Source organism: Lonchura striata, chromosome 5 (assembly GCF_046129695.1).
Source record: "Lonchura striata isolate bLonStr1 chromosome 5, bLonStr1.mat, whole genome shotgun sequence".
NCBI classification, from domain to species: Eukaryota; Metazoa; Chordata; class Aves; order Passeriformes; family Estrildidae; genus Lonchura; species Lonchura striata.
Genome location: NC_134607.1, coordinates 19,940,878 through 19,961,284, shown reverse-complemented (window position 1 = coordinate 19,961,284; position 20,407 = coordinate 19,940,878). Strand labels below are relative to the sequence as shown.

Below are 20,407 nucleotides of genomic sequence, written 5' to 3'. Positions count from 1 at the left end.
ATTTATGGAAGAGTAATAGTATTATGACAGTGCTTATCATTAAACCCTCTTCCCCAATTTGAGAAATTTACTCTCTGCATCAGAAATTCCAAGTTTGTACATGTATACCTCTGAAAAAACAGACACACTTCAGTATTTACAATGCATTTGATAGGACAACCACTTTATTACAAAGAACAAACAATGCTTCAAAATAAGACTAATCAACTTGTATTGTACAAAATGTCAGTTTCCTTGTAGAGGTCATAAAGTAACAGGCTGTAAGATTAAGTTCACGTCAAATTGGCTATCCTGAAATAATCAGATAACAACAGTAATACTTACTATATCTCTATATCTTCAGAGTTTATGGCATGATCATGTGCTCTACTCCAAACTACATTCAAAAGATATTGCTATAATTACTTTGAAAACACAAAGTGTAGGTTATTGTTCACTTCATTTCCACTTTCACAAGAACATTCTGAAGATGAAGCTGTAGCAGTGGCTGCCATAACTGGCACGACTGTCCTATGCTTACACAGTCACAACCTCCCTAAAGAGTTCAGTAAAACTAGACATTTCTACAATATGGATATGGTAATCTGCTAGATTTCAGCTTCTGTTACATGTCCTTTAGCAGTATCTGAAATAAATGGATAACATGGAGTTTCAAAGAGCTGGTGTCAACAGTCTTCTAAACTTTAAAATCAAACAATCAATATTTGTCTGATATCTAGTTGATAGGCAAACAGGTGGGATTTAGACATTATAAATACAGTTCTAAAAACAGACCACAAAGTGTATTTTACAGTGTGTACCACAATTTCAGTTTAAAGTAAAACTGTGAGCAACTGAAGAGTTGCATATGATCACTATTCAACGTTACCCAGCTTGGACAAAAAAGAGAAAGTGACATCTTATGTCAAGTCAGCTGAAGAAAGCACACTCACAAGGAAATTATACTTTCATTGAAAACGCCACAGTTTTACCCTTTGGTAGTTGTGACACACTCACTGAAAAAAGAAATTGTGCAAAGCATGTGAAACCAAGTGCAAAAAAACTCCACCCAGACACACCCAACAGGTTTTTTTTTAAATAACTCTACAATCACAGCTATCAACCAACAAAATCAAAGCCACAAGTGTTTTCTCTAAAGGCTTCTTTCACAGTACTAATAAGAAAAACCAAGTTCTATTCTTCTAGTTGACAGTTCATGTGTATGGTTCTTTAGTTATCAGACGGTATTGGTAGTGAGATCCTACCTGACAAAATGGACCATTAAAACACAAACATCTTAAAGCCAGTTAACTTCAGGAAAAGTCCTATACATTCATACTATAAACACTGTTTAAAGTGAAACTGGGATATCTGTCATTGTCATAAAAACATGATTCTTCTCTGGAATCAAACCACGTGTAACTCCTGTGCCACAATTAACACTATTATAGCCATTTATGGTCCCCAGCACTTTCTAGATGCTATTGGAGCATGTGATGCATTGCAACAATTAAGGCTGTACCAGCACTTTGTTATAACCCCGACTCTCAGGGTAGCCAAGACTTGGCTGTTAAATCTGCTCTGGGAGACTCGAGCTGCTAAATCTCTACTATTTTAGTGATACTTCTCCCACCAAACCAGGCACATCATTGATTTTAGTTTATATATTTACAAATGCTCTTAAGACAAATTTTACTGGAAGAGGCAAGAAATTCTACCTTGATGTATAATCTTTTGGCATTTGGGGCAAAATTAAAGTGCAAAGTATAAACTTCATTGCACAGTAAATAATTTAGATTTTATTTTAAAATAAATCTTATTTAGGTGCCTCAATCTATTTACCTAGTGACCTTGTCCAACTCAGCCATTTTCCTCTACACTTTGGCAAACATAGTTTTATATATAGGTACATAAATAGCATTTAAAATGTTTACCTTTATTTCACTACTGTGAACAATTTTTTTCTTTTCGCATAGGAATGGATCAACCTATTCCTAGAAATAATGCTTGTTGATTTTATCAGCTAGCTAGTTAATGTAAAATGATGCATAGTAAAAGGGAGATACTGAACTTGATTGGTAGAATATATTGGTAAAGCAAACAAGCACTTAAGAAGATTAACTGGAATAAATATGTTGAAAGTTGCCATATAATATGTGCAAAATTGCTTACCATGTATTCTAAACTTTGGTTAAAATTTTCAGATTGAAGTTTTACAGAAACATTATGGAAGCAACACAAGTGATTACTAACACAGGAATGAGGTAAGTTATTATTAGTGCAAAAAGCAAGCATATGCTAAAAGCAAAGCATATGGATTTAAAAAAAAAAAAAAAAGAGAATGAATCTCATGGAAGTTTTAATACAAGACCAGGAAGGTCTCTTGTAAACATTGGTATTTACAAGTTTAAGATTTGTACAACTACAAAAGGATAATTTTAAGTAATAGTAGTGCATTTACAATGAATTTACGTTTTTTGTAATAAGAGCAATGGATAAGTTTATCTTTTTCCTTTTAAATTTTCAGGGGCTATCTTTCAAGATTAAGGTATTTGTTACAAATAGTAGAAAAAATCATTTCTTTACAAAAAAAGTATATATTAAAATATTTATACATTTTAAGTTACTATATAATAACTGGAAATTTTTGCCTTGTACTCAGGCACCACAATGAGGAATGTGGCATAGAGAACCAAAACCAAACAGAATTTGCTCATATCCCAAATCTTATAAATTATCTATGCAAGATCTGTAGCAATCCCGGGGACTCTACCTCAAATACTACTACTTGTGCCAATTCTTTTATTAATTTTTGATTTGAAACTCTGTGTTCTTTACATTTTAACTCATCACTACCAAAAAGAGCTGCTGGATAGAGTGTGATCCTCCACCCCGCCATCTCTGATATATTTTCTATATGATACTCATACCTGAGCAAGGCTCTACAACATTGATGTGTCAAACGTAAAAAAAGTTATATATTTTTAAGATAAAAACAATGCAAAAATAAAATATTTGTAGCATTTACAAATAGTACAAGAGTTACATTAAACACTACATTCGAAACTTGAGATTTAAGTTGTTTCTACTTTGAGCCTGATGCTTTCATATCTGAAAAACAAAGGAGATATTGTTAAATGTTTCATAATTTCACATTTGTGCGTACACACTCAAACATTTTCAAACAAACACTGTTTCAGAGTTCTAGTTCATGGTCAAAATCCCTGCTAATTAAAGGGTTAAAACAGCATTGAAATACTTAACACCACATCACAGAAGACAATTTCTTTGTTGTAACTCCCCATCTTAGAAAACCACATGTTAGAAACCAAGCAGTGGAGCATTCAACAGGTGGGTCCCAGCCCAGCATGAGGTCAGCTACCCCCACACCACAGTTCCCTGCTGCCCAAAGTGGTTGGCACTCTGCCCTTCCCACCTTCCTCTGTGCCCACAGCACCTCTTGCTCAGCAAAGCCAGCTCCCACCAAAGCTAAGTCAGAAACGGGAAGGAGCAGGATGAGAATCTGGCAAAACTTGAGACCCTAGATTGGCTTACTTGCAAGGCAAGCCAGAACTGACCAGGTTAACACTAGTATTATTTTCAGTGGATCTATTCCCATCCCCAAATCTTCACATGTACAAATTCAAGCCCAGGGACAAGATGACAAAACCTCTTCTGGCTGTAACACAGGTTTTATAGTGTATATGCATCACAAAAATGCACCTTATATCATCTGATGGTATTTTTTTTCCATTTAGGAGGGTGAAAAGACTAAAAAATGCCCTGATTACACTGTATGTCATCTACATCAGGCACATAACTGGATCACTTATTGGACTGAAAAACTTCTGAGCTGAAGTGAATTCTAGAGAAGTCAGAAGCAACAAAACTAGAATTGCATAAAACTCCCATAAGGAACAAACCAACATTTCAAGAAGTTCCCATGCAGTGCTGCGTTGGTTCTGGAAGAAATGCACAGCTCCTGCTTTGCTCAAAGGCAGTGTGTGACAGTGACTTTACCTTGGAGCCACCGAACCTGTGTGGCTGGGCCGTAGCCTCTCTCGTTCTTGGCCGAAATCCTGAACACTATGGCAGGCCTGGAAGTGTAATCCACGTGGGCATTGGAAAGCTGGGCAGCAGTCACTATGCAGGAGGTTTTAAGACCACAGTATATCCTCATAAATACAAGCTGACTTGGATTTTCCTGTAATTGCGTGGAACGGATGGCTAAGTAGGCAGAATATTCTAAAATATTTCCAGAGGGTGAAGCAGGAGGCTCCCAAGAAAGATGAATACAGTCTACACTCTGAAGAAAGAGAGAAAAATATGATAGTATGTAGCTAACCAGAAATATATAAACAATATTAAAAACCTCCAAGTTCTAAAGATTATCTGAAAATTCTAACCTATCATCACCATTCTGGAGATAAGGATCTCTTCTGACTTTTTTTTAAGTGTGGAAAAACCCTATAGATTTAATGATGCAAGACTAGAAAATCATGGGGAAACTATCATTAACTCTTAAAATAATTCTTTTTAGCAAATTTCTTAAAGAATATTATATTGAGCAGAGTTAACCAAGTAAGCATTGGACACTATTTTATATACAATTTTAACTTAAAAATAGGGCCAACTAGAACGAAGAGTTCTGAGATTATATTGGTGACCATACTTTTACACATCAGAGCCAGGATTACCTATATTTCTCACCTTGGTAATTTTGACTGTTGAAGGAGCTCCAGGAAAACCTGGAATGCATGTCTTGAATTCACTGATTTTACTGAAAGGCCCAACGCCACAGCCATTAATTGCAGCAACTCTGAATCTGTACACTGTGCCTGGAAACAGATCCTGTTTCTTAAGTAATCTGTAGTCTGGTACATCTTCACCTTCCGTCTGAAAATAAAGCAACATTTGTGGTAATTTTTAAAATATTATAAACCCAATTAGCCAAAAAATATTATAAATACAATTAGCCTAGTTAGGCTGAGATATATTAAGTTTAATTGAAGCTGAAATCTATTTAATACTGTTGTACTTACATCAGAATTTATGAAGAGGTTCTGACTGACACAGTATCTCACCTCAAAACAGCTGATCTAAGATGCAGTGTGAGACTACATCTCTAGACCAAAAGATATCCCATTTTCTCAGTCATTTATATTAAACTGTACCTTGTGGTTATTTTTACTTGGGAAAGTTCAAACCAAGTAGCATTTACAACTACATAAGTTATGATTTAATTAACATAATCTTCTGTCCTAAAAAATATTTTTATTTCAAAAGCAGTTATTCCTAACATTAGGAGCAGCAGTTTGGCAATCAAAATGTTTTTAAGGAAAACCACAGCAAGTAAGTGACAAATAGCTTTCTGAAACATTATGTGCTATCATACTTCCACAAGTAAAATATGCATTGATGCATCACTCATCCTTTCAGTGGAACTATCTTCCTACTGAATAATGTGAAAAAATCACAATCAATGTAAACACTGTACAATGTACTGTGCTCTTTAAAACTAAGACATAGACTACTTATAGTGAAGTGCTTTCAAAGGTTTAAGAAATTGTGGAGTTTTCAGTTTTTAAGAATTTTACTGGCTTGAAGAATGATTAGTTTAAAATTGTTTTCTAAGGCAAGAAATAAGAAAATAATTAGCAATAGCAAAATAAGGTATTTTGTATTATCACACATAAACAAAAAAAGAAAATTCACCTAGTTTAGGAACTAGTAAAAAAGAGGTGAGAAAAATACATGAGGAACTACTCGTCATAAAATAGAAAACTCCTACAAGCACCAGATTCTACTGCAATATCAGAAAATCCCACATTTTGTTGTGAGCTATATAAGCAACAGACTCTGAAACAGGAATGTGCAAGTTACATCAGAGAAGCAGCAGCTACCTTGCTGTTGATGTTCAGTGTTTCCTCTGGCAGCAAGTAGAACTGGCTCACCACAGCACTGTTGTTCTTAAAAATTCCCACATCATACCACCGGCGGTCCCTGGTTTTCACCGGCGGCCTCTGGGCAGCTCTCTAGTGTTTGAAGAACACATCATGTAGATTACCCACACGTGAATGGCCACGGAAAAAAATGTCAAGGCTCTAGTATATGTAAGAGACAACCCCCTTTTACACCAGTGTTACTTTCTTATGCTTCAAAGGAATATGCATGTATTATTAAAATACTGTGCAAAACCAACTGGTTCTTATACATTTACTCAGACAGTCTGTCATTTAAAGCAACAGCTGGGATGTCACATCTGCTATTCTGAACGGGGCGGGGAAGAAGCTTAAAGCTGTAGGTGTCTGTAGCAGCATGTAGTTGTGAGTTCATTTCTCTCAGAGGTCAAGTTTCCCAAGGTGGTCCAACATCAGCAGCTCCCCCTGGGGCTCAGCTGTACCTCAGCCCCACACGTGCTCTTTGTCAGGCACTGTGGAGCTCGCCTGCAGCTAAGAACAGCCCTCTGCTATGGCATGGGCCATGGGCATGGAGGGCGTGCACACTGCTCCTGACTGACCCACAAACACACACTGGCTTTCTTGCTGGTCTCCAGGCACCAGGAGGGCACTTGCACAGTCAGGTGCCCAGCACAGACAGGCCATGATCCTGCTAGCATGGAAATGGGGCAGGAGCTGCAGCTGCTCTTGGCAAAAGCACCCAACCCTTTGGTAGCAGCTGCTTCTCCCCATCCTTAGTTGCTCGGTTTTGGTGGCAACAGTGGGTTTGTGTATTAAGTTGTAAGCAGGTGAAATAGGAAGCATTTACTTTTTCAGGCAGTATTTACAGCTTGCATAGTCAGTCCCCATCTCCTCTAGGGAAAAACATCAAGATGTCAGTTAAGTTATGTTTCAAATCTATAGAATCAGCAGCTAACACTAGTCTGATCTAATACATACTTCATTTAAAATTCAGTTGTGCATATAGAAAAACATTTTACATTTGCACATCATGCAGCAGAGACCATTCCACTGTGCCAGTTGATAAAAAGAATTAAACAGCTGAAACATGTACTTGGATCTCCTCCCAACTACGCAACTGCTACTTAGACTCACATCTAAACCACACAATGCAATTAGTTTTACAACAGAAATGTTTACACCTGTATTATTAACTCCAAGCTCAAAAAAACCCCTGCTTTTCTTTCAAAAATACAATTAAAGAAAAACAAAAGAGCCCTTACAACTAATCAACAGAACAATAGGTAAAGCAATTTGATAATACTTTTTCAGACTTACAGAAGAGTGTGAATCATTTGTCTGTCCAGTATTGACCCTTGCTGAAGGCATGACATAAGCAGTTTCAGCAGCTAAAAACAAAACATTAAATTTTAAAAATGTAAGCAAAAATGTAAGAAAAAAAATTAAGACAAAACCCACAGAGTATGAAAGTTGACCTCAATAGCCATTTACAAGTATTTGTTGCCCAAGAATGTCTCAGACTTCTTTTGCATGCAGTTCTATTTATAACACAAACTAATTTTGGCTTCTATCGAATTCACAGAACAATTCTAAGAGTCTGGCATTGGAGCCTGCTACAAATAATACAAACAGAAGGCAGGACTCAGAAAATCCTAAAATGTGACAGTATTATGAAATCAATATAAAATATTTGTGAACAAATAATCTAAATACCAGACTGAGGCACATACTGGGGACATTGAATAGTCTAAGTGTGAATTCTTAATTCGATTGCATTGTTTCTGACATCAATATAGTCTGAATTCTGAACATAAGCAGTTAAACTGTAAACAACCTTAACAAATGGGAACAGAGCATTCATTAAATTTAAAATGGAATCTTAAAAGAAAAAAAGAGATTAAGCACATGAATAACACATGGGAGTATTAGTATTCTATGCTTGTGTTCCTGGGTTTTGCTTTTAAAATACAATATTGATTGGTAAAAATCACACTATAGACACAACATCAATATGAGAATACGGTTCCTTAGTTAACACTCAAAACAATAGCAAGCACAGCCTGTTGATATTTGTTAAAAACAAAACTTGAAAAACTACCAGTTTATGTTCTGCATTGCTGCTTATTTTGGGTATTTCCAGCAGATTGTGAAGAGGCCAGCACATTAGACCAGCAGTGAGCTGGCCACATTAACTGGCCATATTTATTACAGAGGTCAGTTGTTTAAAATCCAAATCATCCAAGGTTACTATTTTAGACTTCTGCTGACTAAATAGACAAGCACCAAATGAAAGCACATGTGCAACGAGCAGCAAAACAGGCTACCACTGATATTTAAGAAAATGGACCTCTGCACAAATGAAGATTTTTCACTTCCAGGAAACATGGCGATTTAAAAATGCATAGAAGGAATAACCTGATTTTAAAATCCTAGCAGAGATCATCCAGGCTGCACAAGGTCTTCAAAGCCCAAAGCCCTATCTACAACCCAGGTACTACTCAAGAAGGGAATCCCACCACACTAGAGGAACTCTGATGGCCTTAGAAATATATGGCTCAAAATACAGTATGTGAAACACATTTCAAACCTTCAGATTTTGAATTGAATGTTGTTAGTGAAGTTTCATCTTTAACAACTGCCCCATTTGTACTTGATGATTCAGTTTTAACAGCCTGCTGGGTTACCATAGTTTGTGCGCTGGAGACAGTACTGGATACAGAAGCATCAGGATTTACACTTTGTTTGTCCAAGGCATGTAATTCACCTACATTTGCTGATGTCTGAGCACCTTAAAAAATAAGAAAATATTAGCAAGAATTCAATATTGGTAACAACCAAATCTCAACTTGGTCTAATGAATTTAGTTTCATACAAAGCCCGAGTTTAGCTCCCAATTTTGTTAGAAGGAGCTCTGATTATATTGATTGCTAATGCTTACTTCAGGTTTATAACTGAACAGGAGTCTGTCTCCACATTCATAAATAGGTGTATGTAAACAGTTATTTTAAGCTTGCTGTTTTTCACGTATTTGGTCACAAAAAAATAATTTGGGGAAAAAACCGTACTAAAAGAAGCATCCACACAAATCAGTATCACAGATTTGTAACAATATATTTAAGATTAACCCCTGTAGAAGTCTGTTTGTCACTTAGCAATAAGAACCAAAATTTCCACATCTAATTAAATTACACATGAAGAAAATAAAAATTCAACTATCTATAAAATACATTGAGATCAAATATAAACAGATCAGGTGATTAAGCCTGGATTCACTACACTGAACTTAAGGCACTTCAGTGAAATGCATAAATCAGAGCCTTGTCATCTTTTACTTCCTCTCCAGTCACAGAGAAACACGCTTGTCTCAACATTGCCTGAAATTTTACATCAGCCAATAGCTTTTCACTGCTAACAGACAGACACTGCATCAGTTTGGAGTTACTATCACCATAATGTTGTAAAATGTCATCTGTCCCTTTTTACTTCATGCTAAAAATGGCTATTTTTGTTTAAATAGACAGATTTTCCATCATAATAATGAATATATTGAGAATTTCATCTACCTTACAACACTTCAAACAAGTTAAGATTTCAATTTTCTTTGTATCTAATAAAAATACGTTCAGTAATAACTAACACAAGTTAGCTTTTTTAAACTACAAAGGACCATTAAATAATTTTAAACTACAGGACAGAACAATATTATTTTATGTCTTTGAGATGAATTTTAACTCTCACTTTTTTTTCCTCTATTTTTTTTTCTATAGTCATCTTACTTGAAGTACAAACAGGCAAAACGGAAGGGGCATTTGATTCTTTGAATCCTGTAGCATCTGAGTGGTTTTTCAGAGTCTCCTGTGTAACCTTGTTTTCAGGTGCTGCAACCTTTTCTTTTCCTTCTACTTTTGAACTGGATGAAAGGGCAACTTGGACCTAACCAAAACAACACATTTGTTAATGTTAAACAGCAAAGTTCAGAAATTTCAATTGCAAACATGGCATGAAAATGCTTGCTCAAAAACAACAATATAAACACCTCCAACAATTCCCCCTGGTACTTTAAATTAGACCAAGAAATCAATCTTTCAATCCTTTCCTTAGTCATTATAAAACAAAGACTCAAACATTGAGTTGACTTAGAAGAGTCATACTAAATTTTATCACTACATGGCATTTCATTACTGTGTATATTTAGTGTACTGGGGGGATTTTGGGTGATGGGGAAAATCATACTTACAGAGGCTTTCAGCCTTTGCTTTCCTGACATGTACTTGAGATATTTCTACTCTTAGTGAAATTTATGGTATTTCTATATGTGTTTCCTCCAGGAACACATTATGGATCCCATACAGATCTCAGACTTTACACAACAAAGAAATAGTCCAGAGTTCTAAAAATGGGATCCTTTACCCTGAGTTTGTCCTCACTACTTCTGTTAAATTGGTGAAACAGAGGAACATGTACAACTGCACACCAGAGATAATAAATGGATTTAACCTATTGTAGGAACTTACAAATAAGCAGACAAGCATAAGAATAAATTAGACTAACAAACAAGGAATACGCCTTATTCGTTTTGCTTCCCACATTAATGACACCAACATTCTGAACATGAATAGTATTCCAATTGGTGTCAGGCTCCCAGTTGGCATTGTGGAAGACAAGTTACAATTCCCTCCTGCATTAACAGGAAGAGGACTTGAAAGATTGTGTCTCCATCATAAAATGAAAAAGTACATAAGAAAACAGACAACTACTTCAGCAGGTTTCTTTTTGTTTGTGTTTTTTTTTATAAGACCTAAAAAGTATGCAGGGAGTTTTAAAACTGAGAAATGTTCTGCCAGTTCACTACCTTGACACACTGTTTTGACACTGCAGCATTTTTCAGCCTACACTTACGTTATTAGGAATGAGATTATTTGCTTGGCTGGGATGATCCACCTTCATTTCTGGATAAGGGACACTAGACAATGATTGTGGACTCTGATGGAGAGAGCAGCCACCTTGCAAGTAAACAAAAGCAAATTCCCATCAGTTATGTAATATTATGATGGTTTTAACCTATTTCAGTAAGAAAGAGGGAGGCCAAAGTTGCCTGAAGGAAAACTTCATTCTAAGTCTGAAATGAAACTGCATGGCCAAGCAGACAGATAAAATCCCTTCCCCACTGTTTCCTTTCTCAATTTGTGCCCAGCATTCTGCAAATGTCTTCATAATTCAGATAGCTGGCCAAAAACAACAGAAACAAGTGGGAGTTTTCCATAATTATAATGCAGGCATTTGGGGGTTTCTTTCTCTCACAGAATGGTTCTTTAAAAAACAAGCTCATATTTATTAGCTATGCAACCCTCCAGTCTGCCTGTGCACAAACACTGGTGTAATGTGATCTGACTGCTACCTTGTGAACTCAGCACTGCTGTCTCAGGAACGCCAGTACCAGGAATTCCAGCCACCGGTGGCACTGGTGAGTCAGCATGTAATTGAAGAAGATATCCTTCAACTGTAGGTACTTCATCCCACTTCAACTGAAAAGAGTTGGTTGTAGCTCTGATCAGCTGTACCTGTGATGGTGCTAGAGGTCTCTCTACAGGCAACCAATAAAACACAGATAGCACGTTAGAAATCGCCCTCCCTTACCAGTTTATTAAATATTGCAAGTAAAATCAGTCACTCCTTTTTCACTGATGTAGAATATACCAGATTCAACAAGAAACCACTGCCAAAGGGGGCAAGTTAAGTCAGAGAATTACAGTGTCTTTCAAAGTGTTCAAAAATGCTCCAGTTTTGATGCTTTGTTTTTAATGGTTCTTCTGCTGCCAGTAGGCCTTTGGGTGGTAGCTACATCACTGTAAGGATTACAGAGGCAGGAGATCCTTGTGCTTTCCTGAAATGCTACATGTAGCTCTTTGGCACTTAAAGATTTACATATTCCTCTAATTCACAATTATTCCTCTTCCTTTTTGCTTGCTCTGTGTAGCTGAAGTGAGCTTTTGCTCTAACTTCTGCCCAGGCTGCAGCCTGAACATGACTAATGCCAAAGGCTTGCTTTTCTCACGTGCCTCTATGCCTGACCAGGCTGCAATCTTAAGCACACCCCTCCCCTGCTACTCCTTTTCATTTTCTGAGGGAAAACTGAAACAGGGGAAAAAAGGTTATATTCTAATTCCCTCTCTCCCAATACCATCTCAGTGTCCGGCTATCAATGCAGCTACTAATGAGTGTTTAGTCTCCAGAATTCCCTTCATCCCTAGGAACAATTTGGTCCTTTCTTAGTTTGAAGAGTATCTTTTTGCAGTCCAAGAGATGAGGAAGCAGAACCAGCAGCAATGATCCCAACAGTAGAAGGGATCTGGTGCAAAAACTAAGTAGTAGCAGATAAGATCACTATAAAGAGAGGACAGGAACCCTGAGTTTAGCAAAGTAGCCTTTAGCATCTTGTATCTACTGGCTATGGCACACAGGGCACAATTTAGCACAAAGTCCTTTCAGAGGCTTTAAACAAGCCCTCCTAATTTTTTTCATTTTAAGTAATAGCATTTAAACAACCAGCAGTGAAGCATAATTCAAAAACAATTTTTAAAATGTAAATACTTTTTGAGTTCACTTCAGCTTTAATGTTCTAATCATCAATCATACAAGCTTTCCACATGTTAATGAAACACAGAACATAGTAGAAGTCTCTTATTTATTTCTGACTCACCAGTATCAAGGTACCAAAGATCTTTGCAGCAAACTTGATTGTTCCAAGCTTTTCTGTAGCCATCTCTACCACTCCAGATATACAGACGAGTGCCAACAGCTACAGCACAGTGTCCTGCTCTTGGCCCTGGTAACAAGTTACTTTTGTCTTCCTGGCAATCTGAGATCAGACCTATCCATTCTGTGGTATCTAGTAAATGAAACTCAAAGGATTTAGTTTCTAGATGTTTTCCACAACAATAAATAAAGATGTTAACACACTTAACTACTCAGAAAAAAAAAAATAAATCACCTCTCTTTTTATAGACAACTGCATTTAAAATGGAAATATTATGAAGAGAAGGTCACTTTCCAATTAGTGTGCAAGATAAAATCAAATCATACAGGCTGAATTTTCTGACCTCTGGTTCTCTCTCTCAGGTAAATAGATCAGAAGTTGAGAATTCAGGGATAGTACTACCATGCTTAGAAAAACCTCATTTCAGAATCTGTTTCCTGTGTTCTTCTACAAATGAAAAAGGAGTATTTACATTACTTAACATTAAAGTTGTATTAACAAAGATTTGAAGAAGCGAACCTGAATCTTCAAAGAAAAATAATAACTAAAAAATTACTTTTCAAGTAACATGCAAAAAAACTGGCAACTTCTTTAGTCAGCTAGGATTACAACTATGTATCCAAAACTTTACTCAAGGTCTTAAAAATAGTGTACTCTGCTCTGTTAAGAAAATACTAATTCAAAACACCCACTCCCAGAAAGGCAGAAACACTAACCCAAATTAAGGTAAGAAAAGGAACCGGTGCATTTCCATTCACCATCAGGAGCAGAGATTTCACCTCCTGCTGACTGTGGAACCCATCCACCAAAAACATACATTCTGAAATACAGGAAAAGAGGGAAGAGGGAAAAAGAAAAGAAACACCAATTTACACCTAGATGTGCTGCATGTGCTCTCTCAAACTAGGACAAAAAAGAAAATTTCAAGTGTGTTACAGTTTCGGTTCACAGCAAATTTTATTTGTATCTACTGTCTTCATGAAGTACTGTTGCAGATTTCTACTTTCTGAAATTTTTGAGTAAACTGACTGATTGAAAAGCCCAACCACAGAAAAAAGTCCCAGAAATTCCTCAACTTCCTAGAAACAGCAGTTAATACTGTAACATTTAGCAAACCATCAAACTGCTAATGCTCTCCAAAAATTGCACATGTACAACAGAATTTCTACAATCCTTTACTGCAGAGACCTCAGTAATTCATGCGAAAATAAGATGACTGGCATCTAACTCAGATATCAAATTTTAAAAATATAACACAGGCTTCAAACAACTAACATTTTAAGTAAATAATAAAAAGCTAAGCTGTTGGATCAGAAGATATAAAGCTTTCATACATACTTCTTTACTCCCTTGCCTCTTTGTCCTCATGCCAGCTTGCAAATTGATACAAAATGGACTGAAATCCATGTTTAAAAATCCATTTTATCAATGCTACCTGCCAAAACAAACCATATTGGCAAGAAGCAGTGTAATGAGGGTCAGACTGCAGAAAAAGTGAGGAATAGTTTTGCCTGGAATTAGTTTTACCCTTTGATTAGTTTCTTTGCATAGCTACCTCATCTGTGTCACACACAGAGAGGCACTGAAGCTCACTCCTGACAGAGCTCAGGCTCAGATGAGGCGGCCCCAGAATGCACTGAGGTGCTCCAAGAAGCCCAGAAAGGTGCTGGTGGCTTGGGCAGATTGTCCTGCTGGATGAAAACACTGACAGCTTGCTACCCTAGAGTTAACATGGCACTGAAATAGCAGCAGAAAACTATTCTACAGGGCTGCTGTTTATACTGAGCAGTAGTGGATAAGCATCATCATTCTCCTACTAGGTGTACCTTTCTAGAGTTGAGCTTTTAACAACAGACATACTTGTTTCCTATTACATTGGCCGTATGGAGACTGCGAGGAAGTGGTACTGTCCCTTTGGTTTCTGGTCTTGACCAGGTCATGGTTTCTAAAAGAAAGAAAATAAAGTCCTCAAACAACAAAAAATATATCTTGTTGCTATGTATTTCACTATCTGGATTTTAGGAGGGAATACACCTCTAATATTCAGGAAAGCTAAATTTCACCTTTTTAAAATGGCGACTTTTAGAAAAAGGGTGCAATAACAAGAACTTGGAAGTTCTTTAAAAAAAATCACAGGAAATACTGACAAACTAAGTGTTTGTCAAAAACATAAATTATGGTTTCATTATGGTTAGTCAGCTTTGTTTCTTTAGAGTGCTTTAATGACTATGATACCTGTCTCATAGAGTACCTATAATCAGTGAGGATAATATATGCAAACAATACTGTATCTATTTAATTCCAAATATTACAAAAGGTTAACACTATGGTGTCAGTCTCAGTAATATCTGCACTACAGCATGCCATTAACCTTTCTATATTGTAATACTTCCCCCCTCAGCCAGTAAGCACTGACTTCTGCTGGCAAACCAACTCACCTATGTCAAGTTCCCAGAGATCATTAAGCCGACAGCCACACATGCCTCCAAAAATATACATCTTCGGGCTTCCCACATCTTTTCTGCAGTACACTATGGCTGTGTGAGATTCTCGGGGAGATGGCAAGATTCCTTTGGTCACAGGAATACTCCAGCCGACCACGCCAGACCCATGTTGCAGCTCCAGTTCATAGAAATCATTTAAATATCTAGAGTATTATTGTCAAAGCATGAAAAACTCACTTATAAGCATGACGACATATGTACTTTAAACCCTGACCCCTTCCAGGTATTATAGACTTCTGTCTTGGGAGGTCTTAAAACATTTGATGTATTGTGGGCAGTACCAAATCTGGATTTAAAATGGATTTCAAACAAAAAAAAAAAATAACAGTTATAACTTGTTGCCTCTGAGAAAACATGCTCTCTTATTTGCTACAGTGTATTACATGAAAGAAACATGAAAACAACATTTCTTGCAAACATTGCTACATACAGACACACAAACTGCAAAGCTGTGGGAAATACATGATGACAAGAGGTATTAGAGAAATTTCTGCAACTCTTAAGGCAACCAAGGTGACAAGAAGCTGTTTGTTTCCTTGTGTCTTCAGGCTGGCCAATGCACAATTAGCCATTTGTTGCTGAATCTATAAGCAAGTTATTTTTAGATAATGGTCTTTGAATCTTGGCATTCACACCAGATACCTTTTGTTTACTGAGCTTGAAATTGCCAGTTTATAGTTCAGTGGCTATAAGTGCTCTGAACTGCAGGTGAATGTGGATATAAAACTTCAGCATTATAGCACAGTTTGCTGACAATAACAGCGACTTCAGCTGTTATTGTAAAAATTTCCAGATGAATTGATAACTGTTTTTCACAGCAATACAGAAAAACCATCCATCATGAATTCCCTGATGACTCATGAGACTCTGCTGATTGAAGTAATTCCAACAAACAAGCCATTCTTAAAAACACCACCCAAAATACCAGGAGAAATACAAAAGCCTACTCAGGTTTCCCTACAAAACTGTCAGAGCTGTCACTCAATGTTCCATATTGTGGGATTAGCAGAAGGAATACCTCATCTTCGTCACCATGTAACCTCTTCACTGCACAAATAATCCAACTTTGAGCACTTGGTGTGCAGGACAGCCTGCCTAGAATGTTCCTTTTCAAAGCTGTCAAATCAAGTAATTTGTTTATAAGTCATTAAAAACAAAGACAAATAAGCATACCTGGGAACATTATTATTTGAATCTTCACTTTCATTTGCCAGGCCACCAAATAAATAGCACTTGTTACCATACAAAGAAAAGCTGTGGCCAAGCCGAGGACAGGGTGGTGATCCATTTGAAGGAGCTTGAGGTTTTACTTTTTTCCAGAGCCATCGACTTGCCTTGAAGACAAGAAAAAATTATTTAGAAATAATTTCATTGATAGTCTGTCATAACAAATAGAATTCATATAATATTAACATTTGTATATTTTCTGAGTTACTTTTAAGGGAATGCTGAGCTTTTCTTAGGACATTCATTAAAAGGGATATGTAAGAGCTAACCTTAATAAAATATTAAATATATTATACTGCATTTAGACTAGGTGAAAGTCTCTATTTCAAAGTTATTTAGAATAAACTTCAGATTCTTAAGATGGAAAAAATCTTCTGAAGAAGAGCAAAGATCATCTAACTTTTCTCTGCAGTTGGTAAAATAAAATGTGTTTCTTCATAAACAGATAAATAAAGTAGTCCTGAAAATCAAAACATATTCATATATCTCCTACCTGTAATTCATATAAATCATTGCTATATCTTCCATATTCAACCATTCCTCCAAAAACTAATATTCTGGTACCATCACAAACAAATCCATGTGCTGCACAGCCTGGAGGAATATCTCCCCTTACAGCAGGAAGGAACCATTGATTCGTAACTATAGTAGGAAATAAAAAACCAAAACCCAGAAAAATAGATTAGAAAAATATTTCAAACACTGAAACATGTATTTTTAAACACCTTTGCTTTCTAAAGAATTACCTTTGCAGATAACTATGACTATTTGCTTCACACTATGTTTTAAATGAATTCTTATTTTCTTTAGTAACAAGAAAAGCAAACACTTCTATCAAACCAATATTACTCAGTATATGAATGAGCCCATGAGGTCACTGTAACTAAGTCAGTCATGAAGGGTCATCCAGCAATTTAACAGACTTGCCAAGAATAGAGGCTAATGAGGAACACAAGTGCAGTTCCACACAAAAGAGATAACCACGCTAACTCAGAGGGAGCTAGCCCTAGAAACAGAATTATTAGAGCTACAGCAGCATGGCACTGTGCCTGGACTTAATAGCCCTATTCAAAAACTAATTACACTGTTCTGGGACGCATTTTAATATCCACAGAGTGGGAGAGGAGAGGCACAGAGTCAAGAAAAAGCAACTGAGACTGTCTGATCCAGCAGCATAGTGATGCCTAAACTGTTCTGGAATTTAAGAATTACAGGGGACAACGTCTTATTTTTCCTACACTTTTGTATGAGTACAAAGAGGAGAAGTAGGAAATTAGAAGCTTCCAGTGAGAGTTGCTGCAGGGGATTAAGATGCTCTCACTGTGTGCCAGCTCCTCAAAAATCATCACATGCATAGCAAGGGCCATGGATGACATCCCACACTCAGGCAGCAAAGGTCATAACCCTGCATCTTAAACCCCAGAATAAAATAGGTCAGTTTAGGCCAAGCACTCATCCAGAAACTGGAACAACTAAGTCACGATGCTTTTTGTCACTGCTGCAAAGGGGAAACAACTTGAGCAGAAAGTCTGGGAAGAAAAGAACCAAGTCATGATAAGATTCACTCAAAAGGAACCTGTCAGAACCTCTGTTCTGATGGCATAACTATGTTAACAGTTTTCTTTGGATTACTTGTCAGAACAGAAAGGTTAAGAGATTTTTGTTTCCTTCTCCCCTCAGGAATGTGATTTAAGCAAAGTAGATCTTTAAGCTATCCAAGAAAAATCTGCCCGGAAAAACCTCAAGCAGCCAACACTGCACAGATCAGTCACTGAACTCCCTCGTCTCGGCCCAAGCCCTGAAATCACACCCAAGTTTTCCAGCCCCATCCAGCATTTCGTACAGTAACCATTTAGGCGTCTGATCCTTCACACATAAAATCGGTCTTGGGCAGCTTCCTGTTTGGAAAGGCTCCCGATGCCAACATGTTGGCTTTTCCAAACAAGCTTCCCATTGCAGCGCCTTCTCCTCTCGTGAGCGGCCGCCACCAGAGGGAAGGCGGGGATCCGGACACTCGCGGGGACTAATCCCGCCCGCCGCCATTCAGCCGCGACCTGCCGGGGGGGAGAGGCTCCGCCGGGACAGCACAGCAGCCGCGACACGCTCCGGGCGCTGCTGCCAGCACGGAGCACCGAGCCCGCAGCAGAGCGCAGACCCCATGCCCAGCCGTATTTCCCGCCCCGCCATTTCGGCTCCGGGCAGCCCCTCAGCCCGCCCGCCGCCCCTCGGCCGAGCCCCCCGCGGGCAGTGCCGGGGGAGGGCGGGAGGCCCGGGGGATCCCCGGCGGAGCCCGGTGCCAGCGGCGGTGGCGGACGGGACGGCCCCGCCGCTGTCCCCCCCGCCCCGCGGCGCGGCCCCGCCCCGCGCACCCGTGTTGTAGACGTGCAGCTCGTCGGCGATGCCCTCGTTGCCGCCGCCGAAGATGATGAGCAGCTCTCGGATGGCGACCGCGCGGTGCCCGTGGCGGGAGCGCGGCACCGGCCCCGTGAAGGAGGACACCCGCCTCCAGCTCAGCCCGGCGGCGGCCGCCGCCATCTCAGCGCCGCTCCCACAACGCACCGCGCGGCCGGGGCAGCCCGCCGGGGAAGGGGGAGCGCTGACGTGAGGGCGGCGGGTCCGTGTCCCGCCCGTGTCCCGCCCCGCGGCCGCCTCCGCCGCAGCCCCGGCTCGGCGCGGCCCCTCCGCTCCGCGGCGCCCCGGGCCCGGCCGCGCTCCGTGCCTGCAGCGCCCGCCGCCCGAGGGGCGCTCGGCACCGCGGAGGCGGCGTGGGCTCCTCTGCTGGGGGCAGCGCTCTGCCGCCGAGCCCTCAGAACGTGTAGCACATTCCCTTTTTTTTTTTTTTTTTTTAAACTGGCTATCGGTAGGCGAGGCAATGCTGCTGCCTGCGATGCGTGCGGCGAGAAAGAAATGAGTTGCTGCCGTTTAAACACTGCAGGCTGAGATTAGCGACCGAGGTTTCGGTTCTGCAGCTGGCAGCTGTAGAAACGGGGTGATCTGAGTGAATTCGAAGGTTTCGCCCTGCAGGAGAGAAGCTGCTCTTTCCTGTGTGAGGGGGGTGTTGTGTGAGAAGATAAACCCGTGAGGCTGAGGGGGAACCAGAAAAAAACTGTATCTGGTGCTAAAAGTCTCTTCTCGTTGAGTTCCACAAGGTAAATGATGATGCTGAGACGTGTAATTCAGGCTGGACGTTAGGAGGAATTCCTTCATAGTAAAAGGTGATTAGACATTGGAATGGGCTGCCCAGGGATGTGGTGGAGGTGTTTAAGGAAAAACTGGATGTGGCACCTACCGCCATGGTCTGGTTTGACAAAGTGGTGCTTGGTTACAGGTTGGACTCGATGCTTTCAGAGTGCTTTTCCAACCTGGTTCTGTGAAGGTGTTACTGCATCGCCAGTTCCCGAGGGTTCTGCCGAGTGAAGGAGCCAGTCCCAGTCCTGCAGGCTCATATGACTGCATGCTGCTTAGATCTGTTCAGATTCACATAGAAATGGAAGTGAAGGTGAAAAAAACATGGGTGGGTATGATGAACATCAGCTTAATACAACTTAAATATCATAGCACAGCAAAATACTAATAGTTGTGGCCATCTGCGCAAAGCATATAACTGTATGTATAACTCTCTTAAAAAATTTTTGTTCAAGCAAAAGATGGATTCCTCTACAAAATCAGACATACATAGTACAGTTTGGGCATGTTTGAGGCACATAGTTGAAATCCCACGTTTTTGGCTCCTGCAATGGAACAATCTTCATTTAAACAATTTAAAACAATTAAGATTTTTAAGACTGTTATTGACTAGTACTCATAAATTTGGCACTGCTTCATGATAAAAATACAAAAAATAGTTTAGAGTTTAAGATGTTTATTTTTATTTTAGTACTCATGAAAATCTTGTGACAAAACAGTGGTTTAGAAACATTTAGAGAGTTCATTCCTAGAAGAGAGGGATGGAATTCAAATAAAAGAAGTGCTTTAGAAAGAAAACTGCAAAAGCATTCCAGAAGAGCTTAGGAGGCAGG

General features: G+C 39.0%; 1 protein-coding gene across 3 annotated transcripts; it reads right to left on the bottom strand.

Moving 5' to 3' along the window:
* Positions 1-135: 135 nt before the first annotated feature.
* HCFC2 (host cell factor C2) lies at positions 136-18,948 on the bottom strand. 3 transcript variants are annotated; one of them, XM_021536230.2, is made up of 16 exons: positions 18,758-18,948; positions 16,882-17,030; positions 16,335-16,495; positions 15,096-15,304; positions 14,518-14,602; positions 13,374-13,477; positions 12,601-12,789; positions 11,299-11,484; positions 10,800-10,903; positions 9,677-9,833; positions 8,488-8,688; positions 7,218-7,288; positions 5,883-6,014; positions 4,690-4,875; positions 4,000-4,285; positions 136-3,090 (listed from the first exon to the last, which is right to left on the bottom strand). In XM_021536230.2, the coding sequence occupies exons 1-16, from the start codon at positions 18,921-18,923 to the stop codon at positions 3,065-3,067; spliced, it is 2,412 nt and encodes an 803-aa protein (XP_021391905.1). In that variant the 5' UTR covers positions 18,924-18,948; the 3' UTR covers positions 136-3,064. The 3 variants fall into 3 exon arrangements, with proteins under 3 accessions (XP_021391905.1, XP_021391897.1, XP_021391912.1); XM_021536237.2 differs by having other exon boundaries at positions 3,076-3,090; positions 4,016-4,285; XM_021536222.2 differs by having other exon boundaries at positions 136-4,285.
* Positions 18,949-20,407: the final 1,459 nt, after the last annotated feature.

What these genes read in the sequence shown, in the direction of transcription:
- HCFC2 (XM_021536222.2), bottom strand. Translation starts at nt 18,923, where the DNA reads ATGGCGGCGGCCGCCGCCGGGCTGAGCTGGAGGCGGGTGTCCTCCTTC. An exon ending in ATAATCTCATTCCTAATAAC is followed by an intron (nt 9,834 to 10,799) that starts GTAAGTGTAGGC and finishes TGTTTTGGTTAG; the next exon opens with GTCCAAGTTGCCCTTTCATC. An exon ending in CACTGAACATCAACAGCAAG is followed by an intron (nt 4,876 to 5,882) that starts GTAGCTGCTGCT and finishes CTTTATTTTCAG; the next exon opens with ACGGAAGGTGAAGATGTACC.